This window comes from Asterias rubens, chromosome 14 (genome assembly GCF_902459465.1).
Source record: "Asterias rubens chromosome 14, eAstRub1.3, whole genome shotgun sequence".
Lineage (NCBI taxonomy): Eukaryota > Metazoa > Echinodermata > Asteroidea > Forcipulatida > Asteriidae > Asterias > Asterias rubens.
Window position 1 is genome coordinate 91,554 of NC_047075.1, and position 15,637 is coordinate 107,190.

The 15,637-nt window shown below is 37.8% G+C and overlaps 1 protein-coding gene across 6 annotated transcripts in view; it reads right to left on the reverse strand.

Moving 5' to 3' along the window:
- Positions 1-15,637, reverse strand: part of LOC117299224 — a 59,413-nt gene that overhangs the window by 30,214 nt on the left and 13,562 nt on the right. For 4 of the 6 annotated variants that reach the window (XM_033782688.1, XM_033782687.1, XM_033782686.1 and 1 more), the window contains 4 exons: positions 10,802-10,939; positions 9,954-10,098; positions 7,242-7,301; positions 965-1,188 (listed from right to left, as the gene is read on the reverse strand). In XM_033782688.1, coding sequence (XP_033638579.1) covers positions 965-1,188; positions 7,242-7,301; positions 9,954-10,098; positions 10,802-10,924 — 552 coding nt within the window. In that variant the 5' untranslated portion in view covers positions 10,925-10,939. Of the gene's footprint in view, positions 1-964; positions 1,189-7,241; positions 7,302-9,953; positions 10,099-10,801; positions 10,940-14,377; positions 14,801-15,637 lie in introns of those variants that run through there. The other 2 variants (XM_033782682.1, XM_033782683.1) reach the window with 2 other exon arrangements.

Here is a 15,637-nt window from a genome sequence, read left to right on the forward strand (position 1 = left end):
TACCCATCCAGTAAGCAGCAAGGTACCATACCCATACATGACATGGTTACCTAATTATTACCCATCCAGTAAGCAGCAAGGTACCATACCCATACATGACATGGTTAACTAATTATTACAGAGTATGTACAGGCGACTTCGTTCTTGAAGGGGCACAGACATTGTTCTCCGCTATCTATAATATGAACTTTCCAAGGGGTGCCACAGCCAAAGCACAGTGCACCACAGTAATTGATGTTGGCGATGTGGATTATTTGTAGGCCCGAGTATGTAATGTAGACATTTTTGTTATCTAGGACAGGTTACGTTGCTTGCTGTTAAGATTTCCTTCCTCCATGTGAACACAAAGTGTTGGTGTAACATTGAGCATTATGATGTAACACCTCTAGTGGAGTTTCTCACCCATGAAACATACACAGCAGGTGTCATAAAGATAATGAAAATACTGGCTGGGACAAACTTAACACCTTGAAGGGTGGGTACTGCAGTAAGATTCATACATTACAGCGTTCTGCCTTTACAGAGATCTGCAGGCCAAGTGCCAGTCTAAATACTTGAGGGCCAGTCAAACTTCCTTCCAAGCTGACTGGCTGACTACTTCATATCAAAGACTGTATGCAAGTGGAAATCTTACCTTGTTTATCTTCTGACAACTGACCCTGTTCAGGCCTGGAATTACACATAGGGCACCAAGGCCATGGCCTCCGTTGCCCTGGTGTTGGCCTTGGTACCCCGTCAAACCTTTCCTTTAGACTAAGTGCCCTTTACAAAATGAAAATGGCCATGCCCTCTCAAAGATGAAATTCCAGGCCTGCTTGTTGAAACCTCATAACGGACAATCAGAAACCCAATATAAGTTTTCTAAACTTAAACCTTACCTCAGCATCCTTCTTCCTTGTAATCTCTTGTGAAGCTTTTCTTCATAGACGTGGATTAAAAAACAATTACAGTTGAGAAATCTTACCTCAAAAGTTTTTCTTCTGGATGAAGATGTGATTGTGAAGTTTCTGGTGACTTTTTGTGGGGTTGCGTTATCTGTACTATCTCCTTGTTGGAACTTAGAGAAGCGTGATGTATCAAGACGTTTGGTCATAGATGCTCTTTTATTCTCATTCTCTGATCCCTTAGTTTGATACTTAGACATGTCAAGACGATGTGAACCACCACGTCCAGGAGTAGGAGTGTTTTCTGATTAAATCAAAATAAAAGAACAAATGTTAAAAAGGTAATCAAATCAAGATAAGTTATTTAGGTGGATGGAGGTATATGGTGGTGGGAACTTTAAGTAATGTAATGCATTTTCCCATCTCAAAAATAAAATCATAACGTAAATGTTTTGTGTAAAATTATTTTAACGAACTTACATTAATGAAATATTTGATAATTGTAGCTTACATTGTGATGTAATAAAAAATGTTTTGATTGAATGATAGAATGATGCATCAATATTAACTGTATTTATTACTTATGTTTGCAAATAATTAATTAAAGGATGCATAATGTTATTGTATCATCTTAGATGCATGAAAATAAACATGGAACACCGGTCATGCTTGGATGCCATAATGTTATTGTATCATCTTAGATGCATGAAAATAAACATGGAACACTGGTCATGCTTGGGATGCAAATTAAAAGATGAGCATTCTGAACACTTCATGCAACTGTACACATTTTGTAAACATGCTTATCATGCAAAGTGAATGTTCCTTATGAAATGATGGAAACAATGTGTGGCTATGACTACAACTTAACCTCGTTGGCTATAGTAAGTTTCTAAGCTATTGCACTACTCGCCAAAGACACTCATTTCAGTATGTATTGTAGGTTTTACTACAGCTACGGCTTGACCTCGTTGGCTATAGTAAGTTTCTAAGCTATTGCACTACTCGCCAAAGACACTCATTTCAGTATGTATTGTAGGTTTTACTACAGCTACAGCTTAACCTCGTTGGCTATAGTAAGTTTCTAAGCTATTGCACTACTCGCCAAAGACACTCATTTCAGTATGTATTGTAGGTTTTACTACAGCTACGGCTTGACCTCGTTGGGTAGTAACTTTCCAAGATCATTGTCACGTGAAAGACGCTCTTTTCAGACATGTGGGTTTGGCTACGTCATTTACTGCATAGGACATTGCGAATGCAAGCCAAAGAAAATCTGTTCATAATTGGCATAAGATAAAGTTTTCTTGTATGATGTTAGAAGCAGCAACCTTCTAACATTCAAGAAGCTTCAGTCTTTACAAAGTGCCTTTAAAAGTTACTATCTATGACAGCAATTATTCCTATTGTGGTCAGGGGACCAACCAAACAGAGTCAGGCTCTAAAAAAATATCAATAACTGTTTCATTAATTATTAAAATCATGACTAGCTTTCAAAACATGCACATGCATTCAGTCTTGTAAATCTGGTTTGAGGCATAAATATCTGTCATGGAAAATCATCACAACAACTTGGGCACATTCTAAGACCCTACCACCTGCCCAAGGTGGATCAACAGTAATATTAACTTCTTGTACAGTACTTGTGAACATGGAGCAATAAACTATTGCTTCATGTTGTGACTTACTGATGAAGACACAATGTATTATTGATGTGGCAGCTGACAAAATATGCACATGCTACGTAAAGTAGATTAAATAAGAGCAGAGAAAGGAAAGTTAACAGGTAGGCCCCTATCATGCCTATAGCCCTAAACTCTTCCGGAAATAGCAATATTTTTCTGATCCACCTACTTCCTTCTAAAACCACTTTCAAACTAAAAAAAAATGGGGACTGGCAAGTGAGCCATTGTTTAAGCAAAATGCAGAGCTGATTACAATTGGGTATTTTTTAACACATCTCCATTCTATAATCTTGTGATGTGAACTTCCGATAAAGCATTTAGAAGATTAACAGTATGAAGAACTATTTTTAGAATCTTGATGTAGAGTTTGAAGAACTCCGAGCTGACATTCTTTAAGAAGAGTGACCCTTCAGCATTTCAGCAATGCTTTCCATCTGGGCATTCCCACCCACTCACAAACTACATCATGATGTCATGGATGTCAGCATCACACGCATCATGATCAGTCAATGAGAATTGTAAGGTTTGCTAAGATGGCAATCTCTTCCAACAATATAGTATGTCATGATGTACTACATCTGTGAGTTTCCAGCAATGTTTGGAATGTATCAGTTTGCTAAATCAGGCCTGGATTATTACACGCAGGCCAAAGAGCTCATGGCCTTCGTTGCCCCTGGTCTTGGCCTTGGTGCCCCTTCAAAAGTTTCCAATTGACTTCAGGATTTTCCAATGGAAGTGTCCTTTGCAAAATGAAAATGGCGTTGCCCTTTTATTTTTAAAGAAGTAATTACAGGCCTGTTGATAAGCCCGTTAAGAAACACCAATAAGAAAACTTGTGATTTTGCTGAATGTACATTTACAACTTCTTTGAGATGCCTTCTTCTTAAACCTTTGCTGAGTACAAAGAAATGAATGTCCTAAATGTACGATAGTTAAACAAAATAAAACTGTTTGTCATTGTCATCAAGGAAGTGGTCTAAACAAAAAAAATTCAACTAAAGTTAAAGAATAAAAAAGTAAGTCTGAGAGAGATACATTTTTGCAATGTGAATTTATACCGAAGAAGTGAAGCAATTTTCCTTTCAACAACTTTAACATTCCTGAAGCTGTGAATCTATTTGTGTCTTCTAATGTATCTGTCTACATAGCTGACCTTCGACCCGAGGTAAGATCACCATGGCAACCAACATCGCTAGAAGTCTAACCATTCAAGGAATGCTAAACATCAACCATGGATAGTGTTGTTATGGTAATAGCTGTTTGTATAGAGTTACAAAGAACATCAAAGTACTGTTTGATATAAAGGTAAATATGAGATTAAGTTTCCTCTCAAATATAACTGAATAATACAAAATAAATTTGATACTGAACAAGGAAGCAAAGTTTCTGATAGAAAAAGAATTGCAAAGTCACTGAACTTTAGTTTTAAAGAGCAAGATGAAATCTACACAAATAATGGATTGGATAAACTAGATTTTATTATCCAACTAATGTGTTGAAAACATGACAATTTTAAAGAATTTGTAAATTTGTCTTCAACAATATATAAAAATTGACAGGGAATACCCCGAGAGTGTCTGGAACCCACAAGTAATGGTTTTTCGCATGTTCCTTTCCCATTAATATTCCGTTACTTTGTGACTCTACATGTACATGTAATATAGGCCTACTTTTTGTGGAGTATGATATTATAAACTAGGGCCTAACTTCCTTCTTCTATTTGATGACTCTTTTGATGCCATGGTTGTAATTTATCAAAGTTTTAACCTCTTGAGTATGTCATTTAGCATTACTACATTACAATTAGGTCACATCTCTGGTTCCTTAGTGAAGGTATGCCAAGTGCAATCACCCTACATTGCTATACAAGTAGTTTACCTTTGTGATCCTACTTCAATTCTATTCAAAGAATGGTGGAATGTTCGTGTCAATATGTGGGTTTGGGAATTTGTGTGTCCTCGCTCTATGGTAAGGGCAAAGAGAAAGGCTTTATGGTTAGGGGTTAGCATAGAGTGGGTTTGTGAAGAAAGGCCTCGGAAATAACCAACAGCAGCGGTGCCCTGTGCTTTTGCTGTTGTGTCCTTAGCAAGGTTCCAATTCAAACTTAGAATTTCCCCATTGAAATGACCCTTTATGTACGAGAGGAAAATGGCTGTTCCCCGTCAATAGCAAAGTTCAAAACCTGTGAATAGGTAATCAAAGCTTTTTAAGGATTTTTCAGGGTTGGTCTCCTAGAATAATTTCAATTAGGCCTTCCTGTTATACTAATGTGTGGCTATCCTCATTGATCACTGGCTTTATGAAGTGTTCTGCTGACCCCAACAACTTTTCTCCCCAAAATAATAAAACAACCACACCCAACGTGAGCACCAAACATTTGCAATTAATTATGCACTTGCCATTTTGCATAAAAGATTAGGATTCTGTGATGTTTACTTGTAACATGATTTGTGAACTCAGAGTCAGACTGTTTGCATTACGCTACGCTAGTTTGCTTGATTTATGTTATTTATGTCATCAGATCTCTGTTTTAAGTTCGAGGCACAACCACAACAACTCACAAGATGGCCGCTGATTTATCCTTGGAAGTAGTTGGAATGTTTTGGGTTCTTATTTAGGTAAGTATGTCACAGAGTTATTTTTATTACACACTGATCTCATATTCCTGAATCAAGAATGTCTGTAACAAACAACTGACCTTTTGCTACTCACAGAAAATAGACATGTTTCAGTCTGTTCGCCGAGTAAAATTACAACTTTGCAGGTTAATTAAGCAAAATTCTGCCTTTATAATTTACTCTACTTAATTTAAATAGAATGAGGGTACATGGCTTTCCTTTTAACATCCTATAGAGCAAAGACAGAGCTTGTTCTATGACGACTGTGCTAAGCCCATACCACCAGAAGATACAAAGTCACATCTCCAAGGACCTGGTGATGTTTAAGACCTTGCTATGTTGACATCTAAATATTTTGATTAAGACATGCAGTCATATATGATCAGTTATTTGTTTCAATAAACGAGGGATACGTAAGATGCCGACATTTCTCATCAAACAATATTTGGATAAACTTTAGATGATGATATTTAATGGTCAAGGTGAGGTTTTGATGAGTTTGTTGTCTTAGATGGGTTATAACCATGTGTCATTTGATGGGTTCCAATTCTACCTTACCAAGTATTGCGTCATTATGTGACCACGTGAGATTGCACTGACCAAGTAATTCTTCAAATAGCTCGGTAGAAGCCCAATCAATTCACTTCTATGAAGCACATTTAATTTGTTTAGACCTAACTTTTGTTGTTAGCATGTGGGCATGAACATTTAATGATGTTTTACATAGCTTTAAACTTCACAGCCAGTAACATTTATTTTTGTTGCGATTTTAAAAATGATGCAAATCATGTGTTTGAATGTGAGGTCATCAAGAGAAAGGAGGTGGATACTAAGGCGTCATTTAAAACAGGTGCTTTCAAATATTAATCAAACTAACAAATGGCCACCACATCATTATTGAATAAAACTACCACATTTACAGACAATCATTTTAGTGTGAAACAAAAGCAAAGGGGCTGATGGGTACACATACATTCCTCATGCAGGTGCATTATGGGATAGTTGTCATGACATTGAGATCAAAGAGCAAATAGCAAAGGTCACAGCCAGGGAGAGTTACAGACATATCACAGGTACATCAAGGAGTTACTGGTACATGATGATATCACATTGTACATCCATATACTCACCATAGCGACATTACTTTAAGTTCATCTTCATATAGGATGGAACCTCAGATGCGCTGGCTTTAGTTTGAATGCTTGAAATGGTTTTATTTTGTACTTTTCTTAAATAATGGGTTTGATGCAGACAGGGTCTGTATCATTGCTCCCCAAAAACTGTTATTTAACCTTGTTTTTGCATTGTTTATACATACAGCTGTAACCTTTGACAACCATGGGTGGCAAAAGTCCTTCACAGCAATAAGTACAATAATTCATCATGTATTACAAGTTCTATCAAAAATAGAGAAGTTAATTGCCAGACAAAAAGAAGTTAAAAGTACTTGATATTCTTCATAGCAAAAGGTGCCACTGTTTTTGAAGACAATGTGTGCCAATCCAGTTATAAATTTTGTCCCATGACTGAAACTCCCTTTTCAAACTCCTAAATTCACAATCTCTGGTAGGGACCTTTCTGTTTTCATTTTTCCTCCAAATCTCGATTTGCATTTTACTTTGACAATGGTTAGAAGTTACAAATAAACCTTGATAAGGGTTATGCTTTCCTAAAGCTGTGACATGCAATAAAGCATCCCTAAATGCATAATGCCATTGTGTACAGTATGTACATGGTATCAAGACATAACTGACTTTAAAACACAAGAGGGCGCTGTTCATTTGTTGCAGTCTCTATTAGTACCAGTACAAGTACATGACATGACAGTGAATGTACATTGATCATGTATTTATGACAGACAGCTAACCTGTAATAGCGCCCTCTACCAGCGTAAAGCTACACAACAGTTTTACTACATGTTCAAGCTCTGTGCTTTTAGTGTGATGTGACATTAATTATAAATGATAAGTAACTAATGCAAGCATTCCTGTTAGAGTCATGTTGTATGATCACCATGGTAACATGATAGCAATATAAATTAGTTCACACGCTACCTTTTTGGCATGCTTTCTGAAACTGTGATAACCGGTTTGAGATTGCTACCTTTTTGGCTACTAGAAGGTAAAAAGGAAAACAAAACGTGTTAAACAAGAGGTTGGGTGCGGGTGGGAAACAACTTGGAGATTAAGAGTTTGATGTTGCCATGGTTAAAAGCTATTTTCAAATGCACTTTAAGTCATAAATGTTGTTGGAATAAGCTGCAAGGCTCCATTAAAGGTGCCCCTTATCGGAGCCAAGTTGATGTTCCCATAAGAGCGAAGTTCAACGAGTGCACACATGTTTGTAAAATGTTCAATAAGCCGAAACATGTACATTAGGTGTACTGATTAAGAGAAAAATATCCAAACATTTCCTAAACTTTATTTGGATTAATTTCTCTAGGTCTTTTAATGGCAAGGTCAGTAAATACAGTAACTCTTACCAATTAACCCTAGGGAAACATAGTCTTTTATGATTTATTAAAACTATATCGTGTGTTTTGTATCCCAACTATAACCATGGCAATTGAAGCTCTGGGTAAAAGAGAAAAGGGAAGGAACGGGAAATGACTTAATACACAGAGGAATACGAGAAGAAAGCGGGTCAGTCGGTAAGATCTCACACCAGGGGTCGATTTCACAAAGAGTAAGGACTAGTCCTAACTTAGGACTAGTCCTAAGAGATACCAAAAATGCATTATGAGTAACTCGTCCTAAGTCTAGATAAGACTAGTTCTAACTCTTTGTGAAATCCACCCCAGCTTGTTTAGTCATTGAAGAGTAAGAAAATAAATACATGTTGATTTAATCACTCATCCAACCCCATGCTTGATTTGTTGACCGTGGTCTAGTGGTTAGACTGCAGGACTTGCAATCACAAGGTTGAGGGTTCAAATCCTACCAAGCTAACTTGTTCAGTGGTTAGACTGAAGGACTTGCAATCACAAGGTTGAGGGTTCGAATCCTACCAAGCTAACTTGTTCAGTGGTTAGACTGCAGGACTTGCAATCACAAGGTTGAGGGTGCGAATCCTACCAAGCTAACTTGTTCAGTGGTTAGACTGCAGGACTTGCAATCACAAGGTTATGGAATCGAATCCTATCAAGCTAACCGTGGTTCAGTGGTTAGAAGTTGAAACCTAGACCCCGTTCCCACTGGATCCCCCATTGATCTCCCAATTCAAGAAAAGGGCGATCAAGACCCCGAAAGGGCGATCAAAGGGCGATCAAAGGGCGAGGAACAGGCTTCAGTGGGAACGCGAGGGTGATCAGGATCTGACCGTGCAATTTTGATCCTCCTCGGGAGTAGGATTAAAGCAGGATCTGATCTCCCTTGTGGATTAATGGGAGATCAATTAGTCTAGTGGGAACGCAAAGGGCGATCAGACCCCGCAATTTGCTAGCGAAACAGTGTTCTTTTGAACCCACTTCCGTTCCCAAAAAGGGGGATCAATGTGCGATCATACTCAAGCGGGGACGCGACGGCGATTTCACGACTGCAACCAATCTTGTTGCGGGATCCCGATCTCGCAATTGTGGATCCAGTGGGAATGCGGTCCATGTTTGTATAGGAGCGATTAAATGTTGCCAGCTTGGTGTTTATACCCCCTCGTGGGAGTTTGCCGAGTTTCCTTGCTGGGCAATCATTCAAACATACAGTTCATGGAGAAGTGTTCTGTCACATTAGGATTCGATCGGCCTCTGTGGGACAATGTCCTCTATATCTACTTCCTTCACATCCGTCTTGAAATACTCAAGAAAATAGTCAACTCAAATATAGTGGACACAAAAGAGCACTTGTGTAAATATCATTGCATAGATTATTGGTACATTGCGTCTTGAATTAAATTCTTTGTGATAGTTCTGTAACAATGAATTCAAACGTTTCTCATAAATTACACAGAACACCCTAGCCAAATGAAAGTTCTTTAACGATAATTTAAACGTTTTTCTAACAAATTACACAAAACACCCTAACACACATGCCCATCACTGCTATTCAATCTATTAATTAAGTTAAGATTAATCAAAACTACATGAGTTGATAGAAAGACTGTTAAATTAAGTCAGGAGAAATGCTAAGCAACCTTGCAATTAGTGAGTGAGTCATAACACTAGGATTAATCGAACGCATTCATGTCAAAGATTGTTTTATGCACAACAGCGTCGATGGGTTTTGAAATATTTTATGACTTGTACAAAATCCATTATCCTAAAAATTGTTGGACTTTTGTGGGGGAATTTTGAGAGAATGGAAAGAGGAACTTAGATGAGTAAACTAAACAATATTATGACTCATTTAATTACTTTTAAATAAAATAAAAACCATGGGAGAGTCGAGTTTGAACAATTGCAGTGGAATTGTTCTTGAACGATAGAATCCGACAAAGGTATTGGATCTTGTCATTCAACATATAGAAAAACAAACAAATACGATGACACAACAATATTAACCAAAGCCACTACAAAACTCTTGAACATGTACGTGTCACATCTGAACCACAAACGAAACTAGAGAAATGTTGACACGCAAACCATAACACATCAATCAAATATGAAACAAAAACATGGATTATTCATATTTATATGAGAATAATCTTTGGGAATAAATTAAAGAAGAGCAAAGAAAGAGACTTGTATTTTGTTATAGATTTTTAATGTTTGTATAAGATAATCATTGGGACTTAATTACAAACTAAGACTTGTTTTTATGAGAGTGAACTCTTACCTTTATCATTTTCCATTTCTTCCTGCGTCAGACTGATACTCTTAGTAATTCTCTTTCTCTCCTTCGGTTCTTCAGTTACCGTCTCACCATTCATCTTAGGCTCATCCTCCGCTGGCAAGATGATTGAAGACTCTTCAGTTGTTACCTGAGGGTCAATATTAAAAAGGAACATTACTTATATTAAAGGAACATTACTTGCAATACAAGTAAGACACTTGGTCAGGAAAAGATTTTGAGGGTAACATGTGTTAAATTTAAACAAAGGAACCAGGTTTAAAAGTAAAGTTTAGGCTACCTTTTGTTTTTGAAATGATTTGATTGTTTAATAAACACAATAAAAACCAACCTGACAAAATGTCATTTCAAAAGGTGATAGTTTTTTTTAGATATTGCCAAAAATAAGAAGTCGTTACAGTCCTGATACTTTACAAAGGCAACAAAGGCGATTGCCTCCATGCCCCCCTGGTCACTGCCTCAGTGCCCTTGAAATGCTCCGGTAGAAATTTACAATTTCCTCATAGGGTGCCCTTTACCAAGGAGAAAATGCCTTGGTGCCCTTGCCCTTTCATGAAAAAGAATCACACAGGCCTGCAGTTATGTCTATGTAGAAAAATGAACCTAAATTTTTAATTGGTCTTTTCTGTGTACATCAATGACTGGATCTATACCATCACACCGAACTCATCCTCACTACGTTCTGTTGCAAGACTATTCTAATGTGCACGAAGAGGAGGGAGCGAGCTGGGGATCACGATAGTTGAGTGGGGGAGTGAATAACAACGTCTTGCATTTTTAAGAAGGTAGTGAGAACGAGTTCGGTGGGATGGGGTAGAAGATGAAAATCTTACCTTTGTTATTGAGACTACTTCTTCCACCACTTGCTCCTCGGTTTCCTCAGACGTCTTCTCTCCAATCAATACATAAGCTTCACTTTCTCCTGAGACTCTAGCTACATCAGGCTCACTCATCATGTACTCCTTGAAGAACTGAGATAAGAGAAAAGATCCAAGAAGAAGATTGCCTGCCATTAGATGGGGTCAAAGTTCACAGGTGGTTTGTACCCAAGATGAGTACCGTACCAGTGGTGAAGTTGCCTACCAGTTGTGAAGTTGCCTACCACTAGGGTCAAGATGGTTTTTACAGTAGATTAATCCCACCAGTGGTACTGAGATTGCCTACCTTTACATGGGGTCAAGATGGTAAGGTGGTTTTTACACTCGTAAGACGAGTATCCTACGTAATTCATTTTAAGATCAAAATGGCTGCTTCAGAATCGTCCAAACATTGCATTTAGAGGACCTGCCTCCCAATGATATAAACATGGAGGAGAAAGTCCATAGTAACCAGTTTAAAATGCACTCCAAGCTGCTGGAATAGTAAGAGAAATCTTCAAGATGTTTGCTTGGTTGATGTACATTACTCGGTGTGAAATAAATAGTAATCATCAAAGTATGAACAAGATGGTTGCCCAACCATTAGAATGGTTCAAGATTGTCTCTACATCCTTGATTATGAAGATGAGCTGCTTTCAAGTCATCAAGGAGTGGTTACAGTCAGTGTCACTACAGGCACATACATGTGTGAGAGCGTGTAGAGGTCAAATAAAACAATCTTTCTACACGTATCAAGAAGTCTGCCAAGATATCATCGGCCTCGCTGCTTTCCTAATGTCACTTTTCTTCTCTATGCAAATATGCATTACAAACTCCTCACAAATAAAATGGCTAAGATGTATAGGTGCAAGTCCAGTAATAACTGCTCCCACCCTGAGTTCATTGCATCTTAAAGGAATCTAGAACCAGACAAGCGTAACATCAGCATGGTGTAAGGAGCACACATCTAACACAGTTCAAAGTTGGTTACACACTCAGCATGCCTTCAACACATTAAGTGGTGCAACTCGAAGAGCACAAATTAATTGCAAAGATAAATTCAAGAAACTTCTTTGAAATGTCTTCTTTATTCATGCAAGTACACCATCTTAAGTCATCAACACGCTGCAGCCAGAGGAACACAAATGAATTGCCAAGATAAATAAAACTTCTTTGAGATGGTGAACATATCTTCATAATTCTGCAGAAGTGTTCAGAACAGTGACCGAGGATTCAAACACAACTTTAGCCTGTGATATCTTTAACACTGAAGAAGGCACTTCAAACAGACTCAACAGAAATGTCAAAGACATTAAGAATTAATTTCACTGAGTGTACGTATTCATGTAGCTTAAGTCTTTCTGTGATTCTTGCTTTGGCTCAGACTAGATGAGTGAGTAGGCCTTCATGTTACATGGGTCTGATGGAACGAAGATACTGGTATAAGACCCTCGGCTTAAATCCAGACCAAATCCAGTCTAATTCATGTGACTTCACCAGTCACCCAGTGATCCAATACTTTGATCTTTGATTGATCAATTCGAGACAGATTAGAATTGGGCAGCTAAAAATAACCGTCTCAATTTCAATGATGATTTATTCCCTGCTGGTCTCAAGAATATAAAGTGATATATTCTTCCTATAGCTGTAGTCTGGTAACTTCATCCAATATGTATCACAAATTAACACCCAGGTGTGCACAGCTGTCTATACATTCCATGCTAATGTAACTAGGCAACCAATATCTATGGTGACAAGGTTTTGCAAAATATTAGAAACACTAAAGAGAAAATGGTTTGTCATTTGATCCATATATAATAAGGTGTGATTATGAAAGACAAACCCAACACCAGATAGGTGTTCAGGATGCAGGTGGTGAAGATTGAATAATAAAACAATTATCAATCTGGCCTAGAAACCAAACTAACGGAAAAGTAACATCCTGTGATAGTGAGGATTTGCAGCTCTAAAAGGAAAGACACTTCCATATAATTTATCAATAACTTGACTTGGGACAATGTCGGAACTAAACAGATACAATCAGCAAAAATAATTGTTCAGACAAGTAACCTTGAATGTTTTGATAAAGAACATTCAACCTTGCACATCACACCTAAAGCCTGGTTCATACTTCCTGCGAATGCGCCTGCAAATGCGATACAAATTTGACGCCACAGAGCTGTTCTCGCAGCGAATGTTTCGCAGAAGATGAGTCAACTGAAGCGGCTTATTCGTTGCAAAATTGTGGCATAAAAATTTGGATCGCATTCGAGGAAGTATAAACCGGGCTTAAGTTTATCCCACAAATAATTAACCATTTACCAATTCAGTTTACCTGATATTTTTTTACTTGATATTTATATTTTTGTATTAATTAAGGCAACTGGAAAGTGCATTAAAGCTTATATAAATCCCTTCCCTCGCCACCCTCTGGGTTAAAAAATCTTGTAAAAATATCCCAATTTAATACAATTTGTTTTGCAGAGTATGGCACCTTTACAACTTAAAATCTTGTGTAAATATTGCAGCCAATCAAAGTTTGGCAGCAATATGGCTCACTGATTTAGACTCAAGTAAATGAACTTGAATGGTTCAAGTCTTTTGATAACCACGGTAACAGATCCAGACAAAACGCCATACAAACAAACAAGTACAATGGGTTATAGCCTGGTTGTTAAAGATCACCATCAGTAGACCATGGGTATCCAATGGGTGTCCAATCATCCATGATGTTTACTCTCTTATCAAGGGATAATACACCTCTGCAATATTTTTGATTAAAAAATGCAGCCCTGCAGGATAGTCAGAATGGTTCCACAGAAGTTGAACTTAAACCTTTGCAGCGATTGTATTTACTCAAAAGACTGCAGAGGACAGTTTGAAGGTAATTTAATCTGACAGTTTGTATTTCAACAACAATCAGTGAGCAACACCTAGCCATTTTCAACTGTAACAATAAAATCTAAACATTTTAGACTGACACTTTCACACAGAATGTTTTCCAAGAAAATAGGATTTAACGATCATACACTCAGGCCTAGGTTTGAATTCACAAAGAGCCAAGATTGATCTTAATTCTGAATCAATCTAAATTGCTAGAAAAGTGTGATGTCACATTCATAAACAACCCAGTCAGTTTTGCTATTCCTATTGGTGGAGAGCACGTCAAGGTGGGGTGTGATCTGGTGTGCACGCTTTGCGCTAATAAATGAAACAAACAAATATTTGTACACTGGTAACCAATGAACAACTACATAGTGTGCACCCGCATACGCACAACATTTGAATGGCGCTCACGTGTATTTTTTGCTTCACGGAACGTAGCATGAGATCGTGACAAGAACTAAAAGATAACAACCAATTTTGGGTAGCTTTTTTATGCCTTTTGTAACAAAAAGGTCTTGAAGCTACATGTAAGTCCTTTATCGCATGGACACGACCCTGCTGCCGGTTATAACCAATGTTCAAGACATTGTACCACTCTTTTATTCCCTTATTAAATGCATGATGTACTTCTAAATCCTGGGAGTTGATGACTCAATTAAATCCTACCTGTTTAACTCCCCCTGAGCAACCATTCTCATAATCTTCATCTTTCTCTCCTATACTCCGACTATTTCTTCCTCTCCTATCTTCCTTCACCATATCAAAATACTCAATCTCAATTCTCGGTTTGTTCGATCTCTGCATTTATTAATGGTATTTCCCTGTACTTGCAAACAGTGCGATGCTAACCACTCTCTCTGAATTCAGAATCTATGTCAGATTTGGGACACAAAACTCCCCAAACGACGGATAACTTCCAGATAGAGGAACTGTTACAATCCAAACTTGATGTATCCCCAAAACTTCTTGTAGATGAAGCCAGTAGGAAGTGATTCAAACCAGAAACGGGTGTATAAAGGTACGGAGAATACCTTCCAATGCAAGAGTTAATGGTTATGGGCTTGGTCCACAGTACAGATGTAGGTCCTTCAGATTGTGATTATTTCTATATAAATCTCATTATTTAACTGGAACTATTGAATAGACCCGAGTTACTCAGAATCAGTGGAGCATTAAGCTTTTCTCTACCGCGCATCAATAGTCTTATTGTCACCTGCATTTACCTTTAACATAACATGAGAAAGGGGTGCCACTATGTAATAAGTGCATGGTCAGACAACCAAAGGCTATAATATGGTTGGTGGCACCCCTGTAGCTTGGGAGAGGCAACTATTGTGAATTGAATGCATGAAAGAGTCTACCAAAGGCTTTGGAAAAATTGTTAGATTTTAGGTGTTGAGCTTTGGATAATATTTCCCCCCCCCCCCCCCATTCGTTACAATTTGTTACAAGTCCCCATAAAGCCTATAAATACAGCAGGAACAAACCTGACACAAACTTTAGAACTTTAGAACTATCAAAAATAAGTTAAGAGAACCATCATGTAGGTAGCTAATTTACATTACAATAGGTATGCACAGTAAGCAGGACTTTGTAACTGTAAAACCGAAAACCAGTACACCTTCATGCTTGAAGCAACAACAGCTTATAACCAAGCTCTACTCCCACACAATGTGATTATACAATGGATCTACGAGTCCTTGCTTTATTATAACACCCACAATGGGCCTATATAGCTTCCTGACAATCACTACCTAACAAATTTCAATATGATTTAACCATGGCGGTAGTCAGATCTAACAGACATGAACTGAAAGCGCAGACAGTGTGACATGTTAACCCTAAGGCAAGGTCATCAGAGCAGTTGTTGGAAATAGTTGGTTACAAAGTCCTTTACTCATAAACCAAAATAACATATTGTGGCCA